Consider the following 21,656-nt stretch of genomic DNA (forward strand, 5'->3'; position numbering starts at 1 on the left):
ATGTTTTGCTGCCGATGGGGGACATATGTGTCCGCTCCCTTCGTGGCCCCGCTGCCATGTTTGTAGCCACGACAGCATGCGTTAAATCCAGCAACGTGACAACTCTATGACACTCAATGCACTTCCTTTCCTTTCCTTTCATGAAGGTACTGATTCCTGCTGAAGTGTAGCTTTATTAACATTGCCAAACATCGTGAGCCTTAGCCAAGTTACTCTTCTGTATGATCTAAGAAGCAATGGGCAGGACTGCTCTTTTGCTACCTAATTTGTCCACTAATTTTGAAAGTCCTTCTATCTCCAGACTCACTTAACAGGCTGAAGGTAGATTTCCGGGTTGCGGGAATTTGCTGGGGTGAGGGAATGTTGAGGGGTTACGGTAGTGGGTATGGGGAGAAACTTAGCTGCTTCCTTTATAGTTTTTCAAAATAAATTTAGAGTACCCAATTCTTTTTTTCCACCTACACTGCACATATTTGGGTTGTGGGGGTGAGGCCCAATCAGACATGGGGAGAATGTGCAAACTCCACACAGACAGTGACCCGGGTCCGGTATCGATCCCGGGTCTCAACGCCCTGAGGCAGCAGTGCTAACCACTGCACCATCATGCTGTCCTAGTCTTTATAGTTTTTAATGGAGTTTTGTACTTAAGTCTGAAAATTATTATATTATTAAGCCAGTCGAAAAGTAATAAACACTCCAAGAAAAGGAGAGAAATTTGGTGCAATTTTACCTTTAACTTCACCTAACTCATTGATTCCACTATTGTGAAAGATTTGTTTCTGAAACAATACAATGCTCTCTGATAGTGATTTAGCGATAGCTGCTCTGAAATATGCTGGAATATACCTGGGAAAAATGAGTTAAATGTTCAATGCAAGTATGTTAATTTCCTTTCTTATTCCACAGTTCCTCAGTCGGTTCCTCTGCAATGGTGGCTGAGTTGTTGAATTGGAATCTTGTGATTTGGAAATAAAACAAAAATGACTGTTGCAGCTTTATTTTCTTCTATTATTTCTTGAGAGACAAAAGATCCAGATGATGAAGACATTTTTGGAGAGTTAGTATTCACTGGATGTAGGTTTTCTTTCAGTACTTTCCAGAAATGAGAAGTGTTGCATTTTGGAACAGGAAAATGATGATGAATTAAATAGTATAATTCCAGAGATGGTGCCGGACTAGCGGAAACTAGGAGTTTGTATAGACAAACGTTTAAAGGTGGCAAGCCAAGTTGCTACGGTTGTTTTAAAAAGCATACATGATTATTAGCTTTACAAAAGACTCAAAAGGAGTAAAGCAAGGAGGTAAATCACCAGTTAAGCACAGCTTGTGTGTTGTGTATAATTCAGGGCATCACACTTTCAGAAGGGTTAAATTTCTTTGTTGCTGCTGCAAAAAAAATTGTAAGGAGGTGCCCACACTCAGGGTCTTTGTAAAACACAATGAGAGGTTTATTAAGGGTGTTGCACATACAATCAAAATGGTGATCTGCCCAAAGCCAATGCAAACACTCTGCTGATGTCACTACACATCACGTGATGCATGACCAGCAGAATGTATTCCTAGATACATAACACCCCTCCCTCTTTACTTTATTAGTGCAATGACAACAATTAACATTTCTACAACAGATCCCCTGATATGTTATTTTTATACATATATACAACTCATTAAAACAGTTTCCGAGGTGGACATCTATTCCTTTTAGGTAGAATTTGATGTTCTTGAACTCAATACTTGTGAGCTCAAAAGTGTCCTCACTCCTCTCTATCGATGGTACTTCTTGAGTAGTTATTTCAGCATGTGTCACTGTAGGCATTGAAAAGTTCTCAGAAACAGAATTTGAATTTGCCACTGTCTCTGGTCTCTGTTCCAATGTATAGCTCTGAAGATCTTATAAAGGTGGAATATTTTGAGAGGTTTCTGCAAACTCACTTAGTGCAGCAAGCAACTGATCAGCATAATGTAGCCAAACTCTTTCATCCGTCTGTATGGTATATGATATGGGACCTGTCTTGGATAGGATCATAGCTGGTACCCATTTCTCGTGAGTGGTGAAATTCCTAGCTAACACTCTCTCCCTGGTTAAATACTCTTTTTTAAAAAAGATTTTTTCCTCCTAGCAATTTGTGTTTGATGTCGTTTGACAGTCTCTGAAGTATCAGGTGGAGGTAACAAATCAATCAATGTTTGTTATTTCCTCTTGAACAACAGCATTGCTGGTGAACATTGAGTGGTGGCATGTACAGTGTTCCAAAAGATATTAGACATTTGTTTAATCATCTTGATCATGTTCCCTGGTCCTTTGATGCTTTGATAGAATGCTCCAATAATAATAATCTTTATTGTCACAAGTAGGCTTACATTAACACTGCAATGAAGTTACTGTGTAAAGCCCCTAGTCGCCACATTCTGTGCCTGTTCGGGTACACAGGGAGAATTCAGAATGTCCAAATTATCAAACACCACGTCTTTTGGGACTTGTGGGAGGAAATCGGAGCACCCAGAGGAAACCCACGCAGACACATGGAGGAAACCCACACAGACACACGGACAACGTACAGACACACGGACAACGTTCAGACTCCGCACAGACAGTGACCCAAGCCGGAATCGAACCTGGGACCGTAACGCTGTGAGGCAACAGTGCTAACCACTGTGCTACCGTGCCACAACAGTCAGTGATTGCACAAGACAGTCAGCCAATCCACTCATTGCTGGTGAAATGGAGCTGACTTGGTATAGTGTATACCATTCCCTTTAAAGTCATCCTCAGATTCCTTTGAAGTAAACTACGTAACATTATCCAGTATTCCGAATCTTGCAAATACTTTGTCTAGTTTCTTAATGGTCTGCTCAATTGTCGTTGTCTTCATTAGGAATGCCGGATAAGCCATACTTCTGTTCCTCCTTCTTGTGGTCTTACTTCCTCCCTTCCGACTGTCTTGGAAAGTATGCCACAAACAATCCCTTGAACAAGCAACGAGGAAATCATCCCTTTTTTATGCCTGACTTTTTGCACATGTAGCGGCCTGTGTAGAGTCGACAGACTTCTAAATGCCCGTTCCTCGCAGCCCTGTAGCTTTGCCACTTGCGAAGCTTCGCCACCTGCAGCCCAGACCTCACTCACTTAAATGCAAGCAAGTCTTCCTCAGCTGGTGATCCAATTATTCACAGTTGCTGTTGAAAACTTTTGTTAAACGTTCACATCGGCGGCAGCGCTTCACCCAAAGTCTGTGTGTGTGCAACTCCAGTCCCGAGAATCTTCCATTGCTCCTGATGCCGTCCCACATTTAGTCAACGAAAATCTTTCCAGTGATTTTTCTGCCTCAATTCTCATCGTCAGTTTTATCTCCTGTTCTATTTCTTTGTTGCTGCAAAGAGAAACGGTATGGAGGTGCCCTCACATTGGATTATTGTAAAACACAATGAGAGATTTATTGCACAATCAAGATGGTGATCTGCTGAAAGCCCACACAAACACTCTGCTGATGTCACTACACCTCACGTGATGCATAACCTGCAGGAATGTATTCCTAGATACATAACAGGAAGAATGTCAAGGTCTTGGAGAACGTGCAGAAGAGATTTGAACAAAAAAGAACAAAGAAAACTATGACATAGGAACAGGCCCTTCACCCTGCAAGCCTGCACTGACCATGCTGCCCGTCTGAATTAAAATCGCCTACCCTTCCAGATACCATATCCCTCTGTTCCCATCCTATTCATGTATTTGGCAAGCTGCCCCTTAAAAGTCACCACCTCCCCTGGCAGCCAGTTCCAAGCTCCCACGACCCTCTGTGTAAAAAAAAAAAAAACCTTCCTCATACATCTCCTTTAAACCTTGCCCCTCGCACCTAAACCTTTGCTCCCCAGTAATTGACTCCATCACCCTGGGAAAAAGCTTCTGACTATCCACTCTGTCCATGCCCTTCATAATCTTGTAGACTTTTATCAGGTCGCCCTCAACCTCTGTCGTTCCAGTGAGAACAAACCAAGTTTCTCCAACCTCTCCTCATAGCTAATGTCCTCCATACCAGGCAACATCCTGGTAAAACTTTTCTGTACCTTCTACAGAGCATCCACATCCTTCTGGTAGTTTGGCGACCAGAAGTGAACACTATGGCCGGGATTCTCCGACCCCCCGCCGGGTTGGAGAATCAACGGGGGGGGGCGTGAATCCCGCCCCGACGCCGTCTGCCGAATTATCCAGTGCCGTTTTTTGGAGGGGGTGGGCATCGTGCCGCCCTGGTCGGGGGCCATTGGCAGTGCCCCCCCCCCCGGTGATTCTCCGGTCCCCAATGGGCCGTACGGCCGCCCGTTTTCGGCCAGTGCTGGTGTGGATTACACCATGTCCTTACCGGCGGGACCTGGCTCTGAGGGTGGCCTGCGGAGTCCTCGGGGGGGGAGGGGGGGGGTGTCCAGCCCCCGGGGGGGCCTCCACAGTGGCCTGGCCTGCGATCGGGGCCCACCGATCTGCTGGCGGGCCTGTGCCGTGGGGGCACTCTTCCCCTCCACGCCAGCCAGTGTAAAGCTCCGCCATGGCCTGCGCAGAGCAGAAACCCCCTGAGCATGCGCATGAATCATGCCAGCGGTTCTGGGAACACGCTGGCGCTCCTGCGTATGCGGCAACTCGCGCCGGCCGGCAGAGGCCCTTCAGTGGCAGTTGGCATGGCGCCAAGCACTCCAGCGCCAGCCTAGCCACCGAAGGTGCGGAGGATTCCGCACCTTCCGAGCGGTCCGCGCCAGAGTGGTTCACGCCACTCTTTGGCGCCGGTACGGCCCGCCCGCCGGATGCCGGAGAATCCCGGCCTATATTCGAAGTGCAGCCTAACTAAGGTTCTATAAAGCTGCAACATGTCTTGCCAATTTTTAAACTCAATGCCCCGGCCGATGAAAGCAAGCATGCCGTATGCCTTCTTGACTACCTTCTCCACCTGTGTTGCCACTTTCAGTGACCTGTGTACCTGTACACCCAGATCCTCTGCCGATCAATACTCTTAAGGGTTTCACCATTTACTGTATATTTCTCATCTGTATTTGACAATGCAAAAGGTATTAACTCACTTTTGTTCGGATTAAACTCCATCTGCCATCTCTCCGCCCAACTCTTCAACCTATCCATATCCTGCTGTATGCTCTGACAGTCCTCATCGCTATCCGACCAACCTTTGTGTCGTCCGCACACTTACTGATCAAACCTGTTACATTTTACTCCAAATCATTTATATATGTATCACAAACAGCAACGGTCCCAGCACTGATCCCTGAGGAACACCACTAGTCACAGCCCTCCATTCAGAAATGCACCCTTCGACTGCTACCGGTCTTCTTTAACCAATCTAGTTTAGTTGGTAGAATGATGCCAGTTGTTGAGAGACTAGAGAAGCTTTGATTGTTCTTCTTAGAAAATAAAAGATTAAGGAGAGATTTATTAGGTTTATTGCAAATTATGAACTGTTTTGAGAGAGTAGAGAGAAATTGTTTCCATTGGGAGGGAGGTAACTGTAGGACAAAGATGTAGGATAATTGGTAAAATGTCCCATGGGAAATGAAAAGAATTGAGTTGCTTTGATCTGAAATGTACTGCCAGAAAGTGGTATATGCAGATTCATTAGTACTTTTCAAAATGAATTTGTACATATATTTATAAAGGAAGCTATGAAGAGAGATCAGGACAGTAGGACTAATCAAATAACCTTTTAAAAACATGATGGACTGCATGACCGCTTTCTGTGCAGTACGACTCTAACTATGATCCTTTTCCCTTGATTTGGAAATAAGAAATTTCATAAAATTGCAAACTACACCTTAACTAAACTGTGCAGTATCGTTTTTAAAAACTTTGTCATGTATGTACCCTTTTATTTATAGAGAAGCTGCAAAAACCACAAATTCAGATCTTTCAGATTTACTTGGAATAGAAGTTGGCAGGCAGAATATTTATTGCCATTCCATTGTGTCGGAAATGTCTTTGGAACGTAAGCGTGAGTGTTGAGGGTAGATAGCTTGTGCTGTGAGTCAGCCTTGCTTCTGACCCTTTCTCTAAGGCTTTCAGTTCCTGCAACAGCTTGTTTCTGTATATCCTGTTGCTGGAGGTCAATGCAAGGGTCGTTGGCTTTGGGGAGCAGATTGCTGACAATATCCTGCCTGCTGCAGGTGGTTTGTGCAAATCAACTGGTGTTTAAACTTCTGGCCAATGACTGAGAGGGAGGATATACAGGCTGGCTTGCCTTTTAGCATTCTCCAGCTACTCTGATTAAAGTAATAAGTGTTTAATTTAAATTTACGGTAAAAGATTATGATGTAATGGCATGTCAAAATAGAGACTTGTTGGTAATTTGATTTGTTGTCTCATTTTAAACCTAGTTTTCATCAAATTAATGTTTTTGTTTATTCTGCTCAGTGTTCCTCTTCTAACGACACCATTCCAAAAAAAGTTTCAGAATTATTTAAAATTTGCATACTATTCTTTCTACTTTGCTAATTTTATCCCATTGTTTTGAAGACAGAGTCTCATTCTAGTTATATTACATGGTGGCTGCCTTCAGCTCAGGCACGATCGGTGCATGGTTTTCCAACTCCCTAGCTTGAGAAATCTGTCTCAGCACTACTGCACTCTCAGATCTCTAGTGGTGTCTTTGTGCTGACTTTCTTTCTTGTCAGACAGATCCTAACACGTGGGTCTGAGTATTAACTGAGGCAGGTTATATTGGAAGTGGAAAGGAGGGGGAGGAGTGGCAACAGGAGCTTTGAGGGCCAGGAAATATAGAAATACAGGAAATATGAGCACGTCTTGTCCATTCAGCCCCTCAAACCTGATAGGCCATTCAACTAGGTTATGTCTGATATTCGACCCTTAACTCCATTTTCGTACACCAGACCCATATATCCCTTGATGACAGACCATAGGATGTAGGAGCAGAAGTAGGCCATTCGACCCATCAATTCTGCTCTGCCATTCAATTAGATCTTGTTTGATCTAACATGATAATCTTCAACTCCCACTTTCCCACCTTATCCCCATAACCCTTGATTCCCTTACTGATTAAAAATATGCCTATCTCAGCTGTGTACATACTAAACGACCCAGCTACTTGTCACAGATATATTTAATGTCTGGAAATCTATCAACCTCTGTCCTAAATATACTGAATGACTGAACCACCACCTTATCCCTGAGATAAGGAATTCCAAAAATTCACCACGCTACAAGTGAAGAAATTCCTCCTCTTCTCAGTCCTAAATGGCTTGCATCTTATTCTGCGACTGTATACCCTGGTCCTAGACACCCCAACCAGAGGAAACATCCTTCTTGCATTTGTGCTGTCAAGTCCTTTAAAAAAATGTTTTTAATATAAATTTGGTACCCAGTTCTTTTTTCCAATTAAGGGGCAAATTAGTGTGGCCAATCCACCTACCCTGCACATCTTTTTGAGTTGTAGGGGTGAGACCCTCGCAGACATGAGGCGAATGTGCAAACTCCACACGGACAGTGACCCGGGGCCGGGATCGAACCCAGGTACTTGGCACCATGAGGCAACAGTGCTAACCACAGTTGCCCCTGTAAGAATGTTGTATGGTTCAATGATATCAGCTCTTGTTAGAGAATATAGGCGCAGCTTCCTCAATCTCTCCTCATAGGACAATCCCACCATCCCAGGAATGAGTCTGGTGACCCTCTGTTGCACTCCCTCTATGACAAGTATATCTTTCATTAGGTAAGGAGACCAAAACTGTATACAGTGTTCCAGATGTGGTCGCACCAAGTGTCTGTACAACTGCGGCAAGACTTCTTTGTTCCTGTACTCAAATCCTCTTGCAAAAAAAGGCCAATATATCATTTGCCTTCCTAATTGTTTGTTCTACCTGTATGTTAGCTTTTTGTGGCTTAGAACATCATTTCAGAAATACTTTGCAATTTTGTTTTTCTGACCAAAGTTGATAACTCCACACTTTTCCACGTTATATTCCATCTGCCAAGTTCTTGCCCAGTCACTTTGTCCAAACCTGCTTGAAGCCTCCTCACTACTCATATTCCCACCGAGTTTTGTGTCATTAGCAAATTTGAAAATATTACATTTAGTCCCCACATCCAAATCATTGATATAGATTGTGAATAGTTGTGGCCCAAGCACTGATCCTTGAGATACTTCACTCGTCTCAGCCTGCCAACCTGATAATGGCCCATTTATTCCTACTCTGGTTTCTGTCTGTGAATCAATTCTCAATCAATGCCAGTATATTATCCCAAATCTCATATGCTCTAATTTTGCTTACTAACCTCCTTGTGGAAACTTATCGAAAGCCTTCTGAAAATCCCAAACACACCACTTTGTTACGACACCCTCGGCTAGTGCGCGATCAATTCTAGCCCCATTTGACCCGGAGCTGCAACACAATTGAAATTAACATTCAATTCTTAGAAAAGACCCAAAGCGTTTGGACTTTGGCTGCCCAGTAACAACAGTCACCAGGTTTGTAAATTTAAACACAATTAATTTTTATTAATAACTATAATTTAAATAGACAGCAAATCCAACTAATTAACTATTATCTAAATCCTAACCACCCTATTTAACTTGCCCTACCCTCTATATACACACACAAGACGGACAAACACAGAGCGGAAAGAGGGGTGGAAAGAAAAAATAATACGAAGGGTAAAAGGATAAAATAATATGAAGAGTAAAAAGGGTTCAGATGCACGTCTTTCACTTTAATTATTTTGTGTCAAGGCCTTCAGTTGGGGAGGTTGTTGCATTCAGTCTGTAATGATTTGCGCTGAAGATTCATCAGGATCACAAGATTTCTGCGGATTCAGAAACTGCAGGCAAGAAACCTTTTTGGAGAAAGAGAGAGAGAAACTCATAGCTTCTCTCGGCATCCAGGAGAATTCTGTTTCCCTCTTGGGTCCTTTGCAAACCTCCCGCCTGTCTGAAGCCAATTGCTGTCTGTTGCCGGGCAGAATACAGCCTTTGGCCAATCCATTGGCTACCAACCATCCAATTGAACCGAATCCCTCCAACTTCTCAGGTGCCAGAAAATCTAAGTTCTTCTGTCAAAAATCAAAATCTTCATAGCACAGTGTACTATTTTGCAACTTCCTCTGCTCGACCTAAAGGTATATATATATGTCCATTAAATATCCGTAGATCAAAAATGATAACGACAGGGTGGCACAGTGGTTACCACTGCTGCCTCACGGCGTCGAGGACCCGGGTTCGATCCCGGCCCCGGGTCACTGTGCGTGTGGAGTTCGCACATTATTCCTATGTCTGCGTGGGTCTCACCCCAACAACACAAAAGATGTGCGGGGTAGGTGGATTGGCCACGCTAAATTGCCTCTTAATTGGAAAATAAATAAATAAATGATAATGACAAAGTAAAAGGGAATCAACAGGAAAAGCCCTTACAACATCCAAAGGTTCTCCCTTATCTGTTCTGCTCATTCTATCCTCAAAAAGCTCCAACCGGTTTGTCAAACATGTTTTCCCTTCCACAAATCCATGTTGACTCTGCCCAATCCTACCATTATGTTCTAAGTATCCAGTTATCACATCCTTTCTTGTCAAATCTAGCATTTTCACTACTATTGGGCCAGTTTAGCTCAGTGGGCTAGACAGCTGGTTTGGAAGGCAGAACATGGCCAGCAGCGCGGGTTCATTTCCCGTACCGGCTTACCCAAACAGGTGCCAGAATGTGGCGACTAGGGGCTTTTCACAGTAACTTCATACTTGTGACAATAAAAGATTTTTGCCATTATTGATGTCAGACCAAAGGTCTGCAGTTCCATTTTCTCTGTCCCTTCTTAGCTGTTGTTTCTGTTTCACTACTGGGGATACACTATAACTCAGATCTGTGATTTTGCTGTACATTCGCCGATCATTAGTGCAACTTGTGCATTTTCTATCTTTCCTTGAATATTGTCAGATGGTTCACATCATTAGAAATAACCAAGCCTGTATTATTTTGTCAAACAGACTTTTCTTTAAAACAAGGGTATTTCACCTTTTCTCCTAACTTGTTCTCTACTCATTCTCCGGTCCGGCGCGGGGCTCGGAGAATCGCCCCCCATGTATTTATCTTTAATTCTTCATTGGCTCGACTGTCATGGCATTTAATGTTGCTTTCCAATCCATCCCAGTCAATTTGGCCCTCATACGTTTGTATTTTTTTTTTGTTTAGATTTAAAGCCCTAGTTTTGGATTGAACAACATCATTGCCAAATGTATTGCAAATTCCCAATATATTATGGTCACTCTTCCATTGCGGCTCCTTTATAATTATATTGTCAGTTAACCCTTTCTTATTGCACAATATTTGATCTAAAATAACCCATTCTCTAGTTGGTTCTTCAATTTACTGTTCTAAGAAACCATCTTGTAAACAAAACCGTCTTGTAAACAAACACGCCAGCTCCTCCTGGCCCACGAGCAACATCGGGAAGGGACTCCTCTTTTGCATGGATGTTGCCTTAATCTCAATTCAGCTGCCGGGAATCCTGAGGCCTGTGATACCAGGAAGACCACGATAAATCCAAGGCTGCCAGCCTCATTCATCTATTTAACTGGGAGTGGGTTGGCTGCTGAGTCTCTTCTCCTGCACCCAGGAGCCCTGGATGTGGGTGGGCTAGAATCAAGGTTTAGGTTTTTAAAACTTCAACCCACCCATATTTGTGTTTGATAGTTCAACCATGTACTTCCAAGAATCTGTTTTGGGAAATTATCAGCCTGAGCATTATACCCTGAGACACTAGAAACATTCAAGATAATTGTAAATATGTTCTGTACAGAGGATGCAGGGGACGTCTCAGGAATTTAATCCAGTCGGTCAGTTGGCATCATAAACATTAATGTGTGTCATCTGGACCCAAGATAGGATTGCCTTCTCAACGTACACTTAGGGACATCTAATAATGTTTGTTACAGTGGGCAGAAATTAATTTAATGTTCAATATTCACTAGTTGTTTTGTGTTCTCCCTTAGTATGTGTTTTGTTTGATAACTAACAGTGCATTAATTTCTTTCCCTTCGGATACAAATATTTAGGGTGGCACGGTGGTGCAGTGGTTAGCACTGCTGCCTCACAGCACCAGGGACCCGAGTTCAATTCCAGCCTCGGGTGATTGTGTGGAGTTTGGTGGGGTTAGGTGGGGTTACAGGGATAGGGTGGGGGCCTGACCCTAGGTCAGAGGGTCGGTGCAGACTTGATGGGTCTGCACTGTAGGGATTCTATGATTTAACTGACTATAGAATGAAGTTCCGAACTGTAAAAATTATTTGTGTTTACTTAGATCATCGAATTTACAGTGCAGAAGGAGGCCATTTGGCCCATCAAGTCTGCACCGCCTCTTGGAAAGAGCACATTACTTAAGCCCACGCCTTCACCCTATCCCAGTAACCCCACCTAACCTTTTTGGACACTAAGGGCAATTTATCATGGCCAATCCACTGAACCTGCACATCTTTGGACTGTGGGAGGAAACCGGAGCACCCGGAGGAAACCCACGCAGACACGGGGAGTACGTGCAGACTCCGCACAGACAGTGACCCAAGCCGGGAATTGAACCTGGGACCCTGGCGCTGTGAAGCAACTGTGCTAACCACTGTGCTACCGTGCCACTCGTACTTGTTGGCATGCTGAAACAATTTTGCTTTTATAAACCTCTGGTCAATAGTGTCAACTCATTGATGACCTCTCATTTTTCTAAGATAAAAGACTTTGCAATCTCTTTGGCTGCATGCCACTCATGAAAAATAAAAGCAGCTTCTCTGCATGTTTAAATGGTTTGGTGATTCCTAAATGTCTCTCTTAACATTTATCCGATGCTGACAGTCCAGTAATTGCCATCATTTGTAAATATTTGTAGTGTGCTTATATATATGTATGTATGCATGTGTGTTGATCATGAATGCAGAGGTGAAGTTGTTTGTTGCAATGAAAGATTAGAATTACAGTTCTGAACAGCTAGCACATTTGAATGTTCTAAATTTTTATTATATAAACGGAGTAAAACACAGATTTTCTATAATTGTTTTAAATATATAAACTGCAGATAATAGTTTTTCAGGGATCTTTACTGTGACCTCAGCTTTTCATCGTATATGTCAATATTTGGGCTAAAAGACGATGGAGTTGTGTCTCCAAGTTTATAGGTGACACTAAGTTAGATGGCACTGTAAGTTGTGTACTTAGAAGCAAAGGTTACTTAAATTAATTTTACGGGATGTGGGTATTGTTGGCAAGGGCAGCATTTGTTGCCCATCCCTATTGCCCTTCAGATGTTGGTGGCGAGCTGCCTTCTTGAACTGGTGCAGTCCTTGAGGTGCAGATACATGCACAATACTGTTAGGGAGTGAGTTCTTGGATTTTGACCCAGCAATTATGAAGGAACAGCAATACATTTCCATGTCAGGATGGTGAGTGACTTGGAGGGGAGCCTTCCCGGTTAGCTGCTGCTCCTGTCCTAGATGATAGCAGTCATGCACTTGCAAGGTGCTGCCTAAGGAACCTTGGTGAGTTCCTGTGGTGCATCTTGCAGATGGTACACCTGGCTGCTACTGTGCATTGGTGGTGGAGGATTGAATGTTTGTGGAAGGGGTAGCAATCAAGTGGGCCGCTTTGTCCTGAATGGTGTTGAGCTTCTTGAATGTTGTTGGAGCTGCATTCATTTCGGCAAGTGGAGAGTCAAGGGCAGCACGGTAGCGCAGTGATTAGCACAGTTGCTTGATAGCTCCAGGGTCCTAGGTTCGATTCCCGGATTGGGTCACTGTTTTGCGGAGTATGCACGTTCTCCCCGTGTCTGCGTGGGTTTCCTCCGGGTGCTCCGGTTTCCTCCCACAGTCCAAAGATGTGCAGGTTGGGTGGATTGGCCATGCTAAATTGCCCTTAGTGTCCAAAGGGGTTGTGTGTGGTTACTGGGTTGTGGGGTTGGGATGGGGTGGGGGGTGGGCTTGGGTGGGGTGCTCTTTCCAAGGGTAGGTGCAGACGCGATGGGCTGAATGACCTCCTTCTGCACTGTAAATTCTATGAGTAATAGAACATAGAACATAGAACATTGCAGCGCAGTACAGGCCCTTTGGCCCTCGATGTTGCGCCAACCTGTGAAACCACTCTAAAGCCCATCTACACTATTCCCTTATCGTCCATATGTCTATCCATTGACCATTTGAATGCCCTTAGTGTTGGCGAGTCCACTACTGTTGCAGGCAAGGCATTCCGCGCCCTTACTACTCTCTTAGTAAAGAACCTACTTCTGACATCTGTCTTATATCTATTTCCCCTCAATTTAAAGCTTTGTCCCCTCGTGCTAGACATCACCATCCGAGGAAAAAGGCCCTCACTGTCCACCCTATCCAATCCTCTGATCATCTTGTATGCCTCAATTAAGTCACCTCTTAACCTTCTCTCTAACGAAACCAGCCTCAAGTCGCTCAGCCTTTCCTCATAAGACCTTCCCTCCATACCAGGCAACATTCTGGTAAATCTGCTCTGCACCCTTTCCAATGCTTCCACATCCTTCCTATAATGCAGCAACCAGAATTGCACGCAATACTCCAAATGCGGCCGCACCAGAGTTTTGTACAGCTGTAACATGACCTCATGGCTCCGAAACTCAATCCCTCTACCAATAAAAGCTAACACACCGTACACCTTCTTAACAACCCTCTCAACCTGAGTGGCAACTTTCAGGGATCTATTTACATGGACACCGAGATCTCTCTGCTCATCCACACTGCCAAGAATCTTATCATTACCCCAGTACTCTGTCTTCCTGTTATTCCTTCCAAAATGAACCACCTCACACTTTTCTCCATTAAACTCCATTTGCCACCTCTAAGCCCAGCGCTGCAGCTTATCTACGTCCCTCTGTAACTTGTAACATCCTTCCGCACTGTCCACAACTCCACCGACTTTAGTGTCATCTGCAAATTTACTCACCCATCCTTCTACGCCCTCCTCCAGGTCATTTATAAAAATGACAAACAGCAGTAGCCCCAAAACAGATCCTTGTGATACACCACTAGTAACTGGACTCCAGTCTGAACATTTCCCATCAACCACCACCCTTTGTCTTCTTCCAGATAGCCAATTTCTGATCCAAATGGCTAAATCACTCTGAATCCCATGCCTCCGTATTTTCTGTAGTAGCCTACCGTGGGGAACCTTATCAAACGCTTTACTGAAATCCATAAATACCACATCAACTGCTTTGCCCTCATCCACCTGTTTGGTCACCTTCTCAAAGAACTCAATAAGGTGTGTGAGGCACGTCAAACCCTTCATAAAACCGTGTTGACTTTCTCTAATCAAATAATTCCATTCCAGATGATTATACATCCTATCATTTATAAACCTTTCCAAGATTTTGCCCACAACAGAAGTAAGGCTCACTGGTCTATAGTTTCCTGGGTTGTCTCTACTCCCCTTCTTGAACAAGGGGACAACATTTGCTATCCTCCAGTAATAGAGGTCTACAGCACAGGAAAGGCCCTTGTATCCATCACATCGGTGGCGATTTTCCATTACACCCCTGACTTGTGCAGTGTAAATGATGGACAGGCTTTTTTGGGGAGGGGGGGGGAGTCGCGGGGCGTGGCGAGGAGTGCGCCAGAAGATTAAAAACTCGCCACAGGATTCCTTGCCTTTGACCTGCCCTGGTAGCCACAGTATTAATATGGTTAGTCCAGTTCAGTTTCTGGTCAATGGTAAGCCCCAGGATGTAGGTAGTGGGGAATTCAGCGATGGTAATGCCTTTGAATGTCAGGGGTGTGTGGTTAGATCCTCTCTTGTTGGAGACGGTCATTGCCTGGAACCTGTGTGGCATGGATTTTCCTTACTACTTCTCCGCTCACCCCTGGATATTGTCCAGGTCTTGCTGCATTTGGTCATGGACTGTTTCAGTATCTGAGGTATAGGGAATGGTGCTGAACATTGTGCAGTCATCAGCTAACATCACCACTTTTGATAGAAGAAATTAAGCAGCTGAAATGGTTTGACCAAGGACATTATCCTGGGCAACTCCTGCTGTGTGGAGCTGAGATGAGTGACCTCCAACTATCGCAACATCTTCCTTTGTGCCAAATATGACTCAAACCAAAGGAGACTTTTTACCCTGATTCCCATTGACTCCATGTTTTGTCCATGTTTGAACCAAGGCTGTAATGAGGTCAGGAGCTGAAAGACCCTGGTGGAATCCAAAGTGAGCATTATTGCATACTAAGTGGATAAGCACAACTATGATAGTTGGAGTCTGATGTGGGAGTCCTGTGAGATCAACTTTGGATCTGAGAAGAACAAAACAGAATACTTTCTTAATAGTGATAGCCTAGGATGTGTGGAGGGTGAAGAGTCTCCATGCACATAAATCGCTAATATCTAGTCCACAAAGAAGGATGCGCAGAAATTAGACATTGATTCTTGCAAGGAGTGCAGTGCAGATTCATCAGATTGAACCAGTGGTTTAAAGGATAAAATTATGAGGATTGGTTTCATAAATTTGGCTTGTATTCCTTTGCATTTGGAAGTGTTTAAAGTGATGAAGGAATTGAATAATACAGATGCAAGGAAACTATTCCCTCTGCTAGGGAAATCCATGAAAAAGAGGACATTACCTTAAAATTAGAGCTAGGCCATTTAGGAGTGAAATCAGGAAACCTTTTATTATGCCGAACAAACTCTTCCTACAAAAGGATGTGGATGTTGGGTAAATTGAAAATTTCGAAAGCAGGCTCAATTTGTTTTTTTTATTCCGTAAGTGGATCAGCGGATATGGAGAAAAGGCAAGAAATAGAGTTGAGGTACAGATTTGCCATGTTTTAGTTGAACAACATCACAGGCTTCAGGGGCTGAATGGATTGCTCATGTTACTAAGTTCCTACTGTATCAGGTGTAAAGCCCACACAACCTTAAATTGCTGCCTGGAGTTGGCTTGGCGCCACTTGCCTAAGTACACTTCCGTTACCTTACTCTTCAGTTGCACAGTACAGTTTATATTGGTGCAAAGCTACGGTGCCCCAACTGTGCATTTTAGTAGCCGTATTATAGACTGCATGACAAGAAGACATCAACAAAATAACTATTCCACCACAGGTATGCCACCACTTCTTAATGCAGTTAAAATGATTACACCATCACCACGACAGAGTATCACAGGAATTATTTAACTATGTCGGTTTACCAGATTATTTCAGCGGAATCGTAACTTCCCCAACAGTTAGTATTTTCATAAGGGAAGTGAGAAGACTTTTTAAGTATGCAGCATGCCTGTCTGTGATTTGTTTGTAATGACACAGTGATTTATAATATACACTGCACGCCGTTTCGCAGTGAAGCAGAAGGAAATTTACAGTTTGATGAGGATTTAACATTTAGTTTGGTAAAGTCCCGTTTAAGGCACATTAAGCTTTTGAAGATTGTAACAGCGTTTCTGCACCAAGGTAAAACTCGATCCTTTTATAATACTTAAGTAACAAAATTGAAGTGCCAGCAAGGATATCATCAAGGTCAAAGAGAATAGAAGAGGAGATGCAGTAAATCAAGGACTGTTCAGGCGACACAAAGCTTGAGTTTTAAAAGATTGCAGTAAGAGGAGGAAACTGAAATAGGTAAGCAGTTCATGAGCCTGGGAAAGAACAATTTGAAGTAGACGACGATGAAAGGAATCCTGAGTTCAGTATGGCGAAGATGCAGGATATAAAATCTTCTGCCATTATGCAGACATCATTCGTTTACTCTTTTGTTTTATTAAGAAAGACTTGATCTGAATGTGCTTGTAAATGCTTATAAACTGCCAAGGATAATACGTCCTCGCAGGGTTAAATTGTTGGCAGACAACTCTGCTGCAGTTCTGATTGTATTGTATTTGTGTATCGATGTGTTTCTTGATATTTATACTTTCGTAATTAAAAATGAAATGTGGCTAGTAATGGAGGTCAATTTCACATCATTCATACCCCTTTCTCACTTTATTTCTTTGTTTGCCCTTGGGCAGTATCTGATTTTTTTTGTATTAATGCCAGGGAGCCTTAATATAACGTCTACTCCTTCCCCTTCGGAGTGGGTGAAGAGGAGAATGGAAGAGAATTTAAATGGCAACCAAAAGATCAAATTGGTTTAAGAAATGTAACAATCATCTCTTGTCATGTTAAGAATGTAATTTTTAAAAGTGTATGGACTTAAAGGTGGGGTTAATCTGTTTTGTTCTGTGTCCTATTTTTGACCTATCCTGTTTCCATGTCATGAAGACTGGCATTGTACTGTTAGGATATTGTGTTTTATTGTCATCTGCACAGTTCACTGTGTTCACTTGAGTGTTTCTTCCCCCGCAACCTGTGCTAAAACGTATTTGTACCTGTCTCTTTGGGAGATCCCTCTGCCTGTTGCTGAAAAACACCTTGAGAATTGCTTCTCAGGTCCTCTACAGATTTTTCTGGCTGCCATTTTATAGGTTGAGCTACTTTCTCATTGAACCTGGGGTGCTTAGTATAAGATCAAACTGACAGTAAAATTGTCTGCAATTTTTATCTAAAAATAAATACTGATAGATGTCTATTGTAAACACACCTATATGGAAACTGCCTGATTTTCTGACTGTTCCGAGAAATAATCAATTTTTATGTAGTGAGGAGAAGAGGGATTTCCCATTGATTTAGTGACTGGATTACACACTGGGACCATCATCTTCACAATTTAAGACCAAGCATAAAATGTGAAGTTACTTCAGGTAATCTCTGCAGGTCACAAACTTAGTTCCTCCACTGGAAGCAGAAAGAATGGTATATATGAGGCCCGCGAATTTGATAGCTTTGCACCCGTCTTTAGAATACTAAACAGGCACCTAATCCTCCAATATTATGAGCCACCTATGCAAATACAAAGCAGTGGCCTCATGTCTGTTGATATAGAGTTGTCAGCTGTGTTCAGAACTGAAAGAAGTTTACATTCAGCTGAACCTGCAATCCATAAAGAACCATTCAATCTCCCCATCATCGTCCCCACCCCACTACTGATCGCAGCGTTGATCTCATTTCACAGTATTCACAGGAATGTTATTGCAGTATTAATGTAAACCTACTTGTGACACTAATAAAGATTATTATTATCCCATCGCTGTCTTTACCTGATTTGTTCTTCTCTCCCAATCACCCCCTTACCTCCGCTCACCTTCCAATCAGCCCTTCCCTCCTTGTCACTCCCGTCCTTAGTTGAGCCTTCTCCATATCAAAACATACCCACCACGCCCTCTTGTCACCCCCTCTCTTCCAGTTGACCCAGTCATGCCCCACTCCATTCTTCACGCCTGTCCCCACAAACGGTTCTTCTCTCCTGATTAACCTGCAAGCTCAGCCTTTCTTTTGGCTCCTCTCTATCACTTTCTCCCTTCCAATCTGCTCTTCCCTCTCAAACACCCCCTTTTAATTGACCCTTATCTCATTCCCCCCCCCCCCCCCATTTTTCCACAAAAAATGCACCGCATATAAAATCATCATCAAAAGATGCTAAGGAATGTGTGTACTAAAGATGTGTCATGGTGCAGCAGGCACAGGGAAGGTGATTGTGCCACTCGTCTTCTTATTTCTACCACAAACAGAAGCTGGGAAGGCAGGAAAAAAAACTTTGGCTGTTATTTTTGGCATTAATCATTGCTATTTTAATCTATTGGAAATTGACAGATTGGTATTTCAGGCGAGATTGAATTAGTCTGAGGGCGATAAATGCAAAGTTCTTGTCAATGTATGGCCATTTTCACACTCCTCATTCTACATCCTTGTGAACAGAATTAATTTGTAGTGAAAAGCAGCTGAATAAAAATTAAACACTTCTTTTCCACTTTTTTTCTAGCTCCATTTGACTGCCATGAGAAGAGGAATGCGATCAAAGGTAAGTCCTGTTAAATTTAACTCCAGTAAGGTTGGAAAGTATTGCTTTCCTTTTCATCAGCTGCTACAGCCAGGTTTTAATTTGTTTGTTTCCTCTTGTGAGGATGGTTGTCAATTTTTTTTAATATTTTGCGGTTATATTGAGCTACTCTGTAAAGAAAGTTGTATGCCTGTGTGTGTAAATAATTTGATTAAACTGGAGAAAGGCGAAAAGAAACAACTTGTGTGGGAAAGTTGAGAAATAAAAGGGGTAAAGGTTTTTAATAAGAGGCTCAGGTGAAATTGAATTATAATAAATAGGCGGGGTTTAGAAATTTGCATTAGGAGATAGATATGGATTTGCCTTTTCAGCTGTTAAATTTTGAAGGGGAGTAATGAACTTTTACAACTTATAAGTTTTCATAAGTGAACAAAGGAAGGTTATTAAATTTTATTTGACTCGAAAGGGGAGGCAATAGGAAAACATGTAAGATTTTGATATTTTCGAAAAGTTGAGTTCAAAGACGTGCTGAGGGAATTATAACTAGAGATTAAAAAGAAAAGGATATTGAAGGAAAGATGTTGAGCTGATTTGTTTTGGTTGTGTGGGACCAGTTCTGTGCTGGGAGAAGATGCAAAATCTGAAGCAGTCACCCAGAAACCAATAAATCTCCTAATTTTTGAAATCCCCAAAAGTGTTACTGGAATTCTTTGCTTCTGGGATCAGCAGATTTCTCCTCATTTTCAGAATACAAAAGAAAAAGGTTATGATCAGTAAGACAAGTTTCCATCTGGGATTTGGCTTGCACAGTAAATAATATCTGCGGTGGTCATAGCACCTCATTCCACCTTGTGAAACCGTGTCATTTGTAAAATAAAGGGGAGCAGGCTAAAATCCTTTGGTGAGGTGGCTCTACAGAGGTGATAAAGCACATTGTCCGCACTCTCAAACGTTTGCTGTGGTAAGATACTGAAATGTGTGTGGAGCTGCACCTTGCCATGGGCTGGTGCCAACAGCAGAGGAGACATGTACACTGTGAGATGGGGGAATACAACTGGAACTGACAACTGTGCGTTAACTGGCTATCTTCCAGATAGTGGAAGAGTATCCAGGATGGCTTATTCACCTGAGTTAGAAATCACGCAGATTTTTAAAAGGTTTCTGAAAGGCTACACGTGGCTGCTCTCCACTGAGCAATAATTTGTGTTTGAATAATTGTAACTGAGATTCACTCCTGTGATTTATCGATCTATTGGACAGTAAAATTAGACAGCACGCTTACAGAATTAAAATATAAACCTGTCAGTCGCTGTACCGTTTCCAGCCTGAATGTATTTTTTATTATTATTTTTCAAAATGCCCATCCTTGTTGTATCGTGCAGAACATATCTCGTTGATTTCTAAATGCTACAAATGTACTTTGATATTGCATGATTGACAACCCTGAAATTTTTAATGGCAATTCTTCTCGGGTTCTTTATTTACTCTGCATGCAGTGGTCCATGTTTGTCATGGGTTTGGGGAGGAATAAGCCAGAGCTTCATCTTATTTAAGGAGTGAACTTGTTGGTTTGGGAAATTGCAGGTTAACTTTATGAGGTGAATCCTTTTTAGTACATTTTCGAGACGAGTGGATGTCCTTTGGAAATCCAAGTCTTACTGAATGCAGTGGCAAGAATGGATTCAATATATTTTATTCTTTGTGATACTGCGGCAGTATTTCAGTACCATAATAACATTTTTTAAAAATAGCTTTAGGAAATTGTTGGCTGTGATACCCTGTAGTTATAATAATAATAATAACCTTTATTAGTGTCACAAGTAGGCTTACATTAACGCTGCAATGAAGTTACTGTGAAAATCCCCTAATCGCCACACTCCGACAGCTGTTCGGGTACACTGAGGGAGAATTCAGAATGTCCAATTCACCTAACAAGCACTTTTGAGACTTGTGGGAGGAAACCGGAGCAGCCGGAGGAAACCCACGTAGACACGGGGCGAACATGCAGACTCCGCACAGACAGTGACCCAATCCGGCAATCGAACCCGGGTCCTTGGCGCTGTGAAGCAATAGTGCTCATCACTGTGCTACCATGCCAATAAGCTAGTAATGCAAGTGACCATTTGAATGGATGTAGTACTGGTAAACGAGTAAGCCAGCAGCTTTGGATGTATGACCAGAATTTGAGGATTAAAACGTGAATGTAACAACAAACTTCATCCTCACTCTTACTATTTTAGATTGTAATGGGACATTGTCTTAGAATAGATTGCTCATCATCTTCGCGCTCTGAGTCTCACATTGGGGGAAAAAATCAAAGAAGGAAACACAACAAGGGAAAAATGGACCTCATGTATCTTTTTCATATTTCCTTTTACATTGAATTACACAGAATCTACAACAGAGAATCGGGCGACTTTGGCCCAACTAGTCTGTGCTCATGTTAATACTCCTCTGCCCGTTCAATGGTGATGTTGGTATCTGTATTTCTCGATCTTTGCACCTCCACTCTATTTAATTTCTTACTTTCCAAGGAATAAGTAGCCTCCTTATTCCACTTACCAAAAATAACTATCTCGCCCATTGTCATATTGAACTCCATTTGCCATTTATCTGTTCACTCTGCAAGTCTGTTGTATCGTCTGTATTTTTGTGCAGTTCTCTAAATTGGAACTATACCTACCCCTGCCTCTCCACACACATTCCTATTGCACATGCCCGCGAGCACCCACACAAACCCTTACTCTATCATATCTCCAGGCAGTACATTCCAGACCTGAACCACTCGCTGTGTG

At 42.7% G+C, this 21,656-nt stretch overlaps 1 protein-coding gene across 22 annotated transcripts in view; it reads left to right on the forward strand.

The window, feature by feature from the left end:
* The window catches only part of LOC140409166 (transcription factor 4-like), an 818,430-nt gene that overhangs the window by 417,100 nt on the left and 379,674 nt on the right, over positions 1-21,656 (forward strand). For all 22 annotated transcript variants that reach the window (XM_072497371.1, XM_072497372.1, XM_072497388.1 and 19 more), the window contains one exon: positions 18,844-18,882. In XM_072497371.1, coding sequence (XP_072353472.1) covers positions 18,844-18,882 — 39 coding nt within the window. The remainder of the gene's footprint in view (positions 1-18,843; positions 18,883-21,656) is intronic.

This window comes from Scyliorhinus torazame, chromosome 3 (genome assembly GCF_047496885.1).
Source record: "Scyliorhinus torazame isolate Kashiwa2021f chromosome 3, sScyTor2.1, whole genome shotgun sequence".
Lineage (NCBI taxonomy): Eukaryota > Metazoa > Chordata > Chondrichthyes > Carcharhiniformes > Scyliorhinidae > Scyliorhinus > Scyliorhinus torazame.